Source organism: Rosa chinensis, chromosome 1 (genome assembly GCF_002994745.2).
Source record: "Rosa chinensis cultivar Old Blush chromosome 1, RchiOBHm-V2, whole genome shotgun sequence".
Taxonomy (NCBI): Eukaryota; Viridiplantae; Streptophyta; class Magnoliopsida; order Rosales; family Rosaceae; genus Rosa; species Rosa chinensis.
This window is the reverse complement of record NC_037088.1, coordinates 59,397,964-59,403,012: the sequence shown is the minus strand read 5'-3', so window position 1 is coordinate 59,403,012 and position 5,049 is coordinate 59,397,964. Positions and strand designations below refer to the sequence as shown.

The following is a 5,049-nucleotide window of genomic DNA, read 5'->3' as shown; positions in this document are numbered from 1 at the left end:
AGCCCCTTTGTTTGTTTTGGGGAAGGTTTTGGTTTGGTCCCCCTTCACCTATTTGTATTGTATTTTTTTAATCTTATTAATAAAATTAAATGGAGGGACGGGCGGTGGGTTCCCGGATGTGATAGCCCCCTTTCCTTAGGGATTGTGGGTGGGCGCTTGACGCTCCAAACCTACTTTCACAGAGGAACTAATATCAAACACCAAATATAAAATTATGTAAATAAGTTAGTTTTTCATGGCAAGCTGAAACAAGTAAGCAAATAAGAAATAGATCATAGATGAAATACTGGAGACATATATTATTATAATTGTGCCCATAGACTTGGACATTTCCAATATTTTTGCTTTCGCTTACATTTCAATACATGACACACCTCTTAATTAAACAACAACATAGACAACGATGGGGCTCCTGACTTGGAAAGCACCATCATCCCACACCAAAGACGCAGAGACTAGATTTGATTTCTCAATCGGCCCATTTATAGTGACAACAAAAGATTTCTTTTGCCCGAGAGTTGTGAACGATAGCACACTTGGATTCACATTGATTTTGAGTCCCAATGGAGCCACCACTTTAGCTCTATATGTGGATTTTGACGATCCAACATTAGTGACAGTCCTATGGAAGACCCCATTGACAAATTTCGTATCCTTGATGGAAAGTGCAAAAGAAGGATAGTTCATGTCATTAGTTGTTCCATTAATAGATTTTGATGAGCAACTAGCCTTGTCCCTGGTTATGCTTTGCAATAGTTTACCACTGTATCCTTGTGAACACAAAAAATCTATGTAGTCTTGTTCATCAAGATCGTACACCAAACCAGGATATGGCGCCTTAGAAGGGTTTATTAGGCCAGCTCCGTATGCAAATTCAGCGTCAGAGCTAGTTTTGGCACTCATAGGTTTAGCTGCAAAAGAATGGAAATATATAAGGATTTCTAGATCTTTTTATTAGTAGTCTGATAACTAGTCCAATATTCTGCAACATAACACTACTTTCTCATAAGAGATTGAAAACTCTTCTTTGCAAATTATAAAACACAAACCAGTAGTGATAAGTGCCGATTGGATAGCAGCCGGTGACCATTTAGGGTGAAATGATTTGACATATGCAGCTACGGCTGTAGCATGGGGACATGCCATTGATGTCCCAGTTTCTAGATAGTATCTAGCTTTACTGCCACCACCACTTGGGGGATATGCTGCCAGAATGTAAGTTCCTGGAGCCGCTAAATCTGGCTGCAAGGCCATATATTGATATGTAATTGTTAAACATGCATGTTCTACTTCATCGATCCCTTGCAATATCATTCCTCTATCTTGAGTCTAAATATACAATTAACATTTCATTATGAATCAAGTCACCTTGAGAATGTTGGGATTGATCGGATTTGGGCCCCTCGATGAGTAGGAGGGCACATATGGAGCCAATACATCACTAATCTCTTCACTTTTCCAAATAGTTGCAGTTGCGTTCCTATAAAAATCAAGATTAATTAACATGCATATCCTAATACCCACGGTTAAGCTTCTTAGTTCCTTAATACTTACCTTGTTGAGTTTATGTATTTGTAAATGTCGCTGTTTTCTTCCAATCCGACGTAAGATGCAGGCACGAGATAAGGGCCAAGCGCTTCATCAGCAACTTTTTTTCCTGTCAGAACAATTCCAGCTGCACCACCCAATATGGCCCCAACCCCAGCCCCGTCGATAGGGCCATCACAAAGCACAATTTTACCTTTAATCAAATCTTCTTCTAAGGCATCTCTTACACAAAACCTGTAATTAATTTAGTAACATCAAATAACAAACATGATACATCATATCCAGTTTTGGGAATGGTCACATTTTGATGACATAAAATCTAAAACATGATGTGTGGATGATAATTAGGGTCAACTTCAATAGATTGAACAACAATAATCAATTAAGTTAGAAACAATATTTACCCAAATTTTTTTTCGAGTAAAGAATATTTACCTGAGTTTAATAAGTGATTAATGAATGAAGTCCTAATTGGAAGATCAATACCTGGAGATAGTCCCATCAACACCTGCTTTTTTATTGGGTGCATCTCCACCATAAATTAAAGGATAGAATTCACTCCGGAGGTCATATATGTTTGGTATGAGTCCCTGACAGTTAATATACAAACAAAAGTTGCTAGTTAGAAATGTAGAGACGTACTAATTAATTGTGAATAGCAGTTGCAAAGCTAGATTTAATTAATTACCTCATAGAGCTTACCATTACCCAATTGAACCTTGGTGATGAATTGGCGGTTTATGGTGGTAGCAGCCACAGAAAGTTGCCATGGTGCAAAGTTTGTCACAGTTTTTGCTCCCGGACCTTCGTTACCAGCGGCCATGGAAACTAATATCCCATTTCTGGTAGCGTGAAATGACCCAATTGCAAATGGATCATTAAAATAATCAGATGGAATAAGGCCTCCAACGGAAATAGAGAGAATGTCAACACCGTCAGCAATGGCATCATCGAATGCCGCTAGAATGTCAGCATCATCACAACTGATGCTGCTGCCCCAACATATTTTGTACACAGCAATACGTGCTGATGGTACCCCTCCTCTTGCTGTTCCCAGCCCTAAACCATTTAGGCTTGCCTTACTCACTGTGTTCCCAGCTGCTGTTGATGCGGTGTGAGTTCCATGACCGCTTGAGTCTCTTGGAGACTCAACATCTTCTTTGAAGGATCGAGAAGCACGGTAATACTGTGCTCCGATGATTTTACTGTTGAGATCTCAATAAATAAACCCATATTAGTTAGTACAAAAAGTCATTAATTTATTTAATTAATTACATGCCAGTTTGAAATGGATCAATTAGTTAGCATACTTGTTACAAGTAAGATTTCCATGGCCTTGACATTTGCCTTTCCATTTCTTGGGTGGAGGACCAAAACCAACATCACTAAAGCTGTTTGACTCTGGCCAAATTCCACTGTCCATCACACCTACAATGATATCCCTTTCAAGGGCGCTTCTCTTTACTGTTTCTGGAAATCCAAGAAAGTTCCATGACTTTGTTGTTTTGGCACTCCTTTGTTTGCTTGGGAAGACAGATACTACACCATCCATTCCTGTATGCATACATTCGATCATACACACACACACACACACACACATATATATATATGTTTTTTTTTTTTACACATGTATACATTAATTATTGTTAAGAGTATACGTGGAAGTCAACACAGATGGTCAAGATAAAGGTATGATCAAAATGATCAAATTAACGCCTTAACAAAAAGGGTCATCTCTACAGTAACACGTGTTGATCAGCTATAGGAGCAGTTAGCAATATCAGTTAGCATGGCCAAGTAATCGAGTCAGTATAAAAAGGGCGATTCATAATTATACTGAGTGAGAGTTAGCAATTGTGCAATTACCAAGAAAAATTACCAATACCGGTTCTTCATCGTCTTCATCTTTCTTCTTCTTCCTTCTTCTTCCTTATTTGTTTAGCTAGTTCTTTCATTTTCATTATCGATACCAAAACTTTAGCATGCTATCAGAGTGATAGCCAGAGGCTTTTTCAGTTGAGGGAGAGAAGGATGAGAGATAAATTACGAAGCACCATGAGAAAGAGAGAACGTGAGCTCTTCAGGTTTCAGAAAATGAAAATCGGCTTAAACCAGTCCCCTTCTTCCCTCACCGGTAGAGAAGATGAAGAAAAGAAGCCCCCCAGAATAAAAAATAAAAACAAGAAAAATAACCTATTGTCAAAATACACCACCGACTCATGTAGTGTGGCACATTGATTATGGAGCAACAAACCATATGACCTCCAACAACAATCACTCACCACCGCAGAAAATTTTGAAGACACATCACTATGCAGCAATTCCTATATCTGCAGTTCCACATTTACTTATCCCTGGTACCCCAAGTACTAGTTTTAGGGGGGGGGGGTGTTAAAAGTATATGTCCAAGTCAACAGAGATGGTCAAGATAAAAGTATGATAAAAATGATCAAAGCCTTGGTAAAAAAAAAAGGGATCATCTCTATAGCAACACGTGTTGATCAGCTATAGCTAATAGGAGCAGTTAGCAAGATCAGTTGTCATGGGCTTAATAATCAGCGAGAATTAGCAATTGTACCCACAAAAGTTACCAATACCCCTTCTTCAAGGTATTCATCTTTCTTATTCTTCCGTTTTCGTTTAGCCAGTTCTTTCATTTTCATTATCAATACCAGAATTTAGCTATTATAATATTTATACGTACACTACGCCATCTATTCCCATACGAATGGTAAGATTTATTTAATGCAAAGGTAGGGTTGCAGCAGTACCAATCATTTTTTGTGCTTCTTGCTCTGTGAGCATTGCTGCAAATCCATTAAAACTTCTCTTGTAGCTGTGAAGAAGCAGATCTGCAATATCAATGTTGCTGCTGTCAACTACGTCTTGTAGCATATTCACGTGAAGATAAGGTAATATGGGCCCGTTTTTTGGCTTGTCGCCCATATACACAACATAAGTCTGCATCCAATTACAAGATCAACGTTAAGTGAAACGAAACTTTCAAAATCGAAGCAAAGTGATATGATCAAAATTTTTAATATCAAATGCATAAGCTAATGTAAGTTAATTTGGATTATTAATTAGGACTAATAGAACTTGAGAGATATACCTTTCGGGCATCCTGAGCAACTGAGTGAGTAACATCAACAAGCAGTAGAATATTGCAAATGAGGTTGAGAAGGAGAAACCATCGAAGAGCCATACTATTACTATGTATGTGCTACTAGATAGAGCCTATAAAGAGCATTGCTCTCATAGTCTCATCCAAGAACTTCAACATGTATTTATAGCAAGAATTGTTCGAGCAAATATAAGATGAAAAAGTAAAGCTTCAAAGCTCAAACTTTTTCCTGGCTCAAACTTTTTCCTGTAAGCTAGCCAAAAGTTTAAGGCTTTTACGTACAGTTTTGGATGCACGTGATCGTGGATCTCATTAACTCATTAAGCATAGGATATTACTTTTCTTAAAGTGGAAGAGCTGCAACATAATTTTGGGAT

The 5,049-nt window shown here is 38.1% G+C and overlaps 1 protein-coding gene across 1 annotated transcript; it reads right to left on the bottom strand.

The window, feature by feature from the left end:
- Window positions 1-275: 275 nt before the first annotated feature.
- Window positions 276-4,831, bottom strand: LOC112185242 (cucumisin). The gene is made up of 9 exons (XM_024323464.2): window positions 4,661-4,831; window positions 4,320-4,509; window positions 2,859-3,102; window positions 2,237-2,753; window positions 2,035-2,138; window positions 1,555-1,782; window positions 1,369-1,480; window positions 1,050-1,242; window positions 276-911 (listed from the first exon to the last, which is right to left on the bottom strand). Exons 1-9 carry the CDS (start codon window positions 4,751-4,753, stop codon window positions 382-384), a joined length of 2,211 nt encoding a protein of 736 aa, XP_024179232.1. The 5' UTR covers window positions 4,754-4,831; the 3' UTR covers window positions 276-381.
- Window positions 4,832-5,049: the final 218 nt, after the last annotated feature.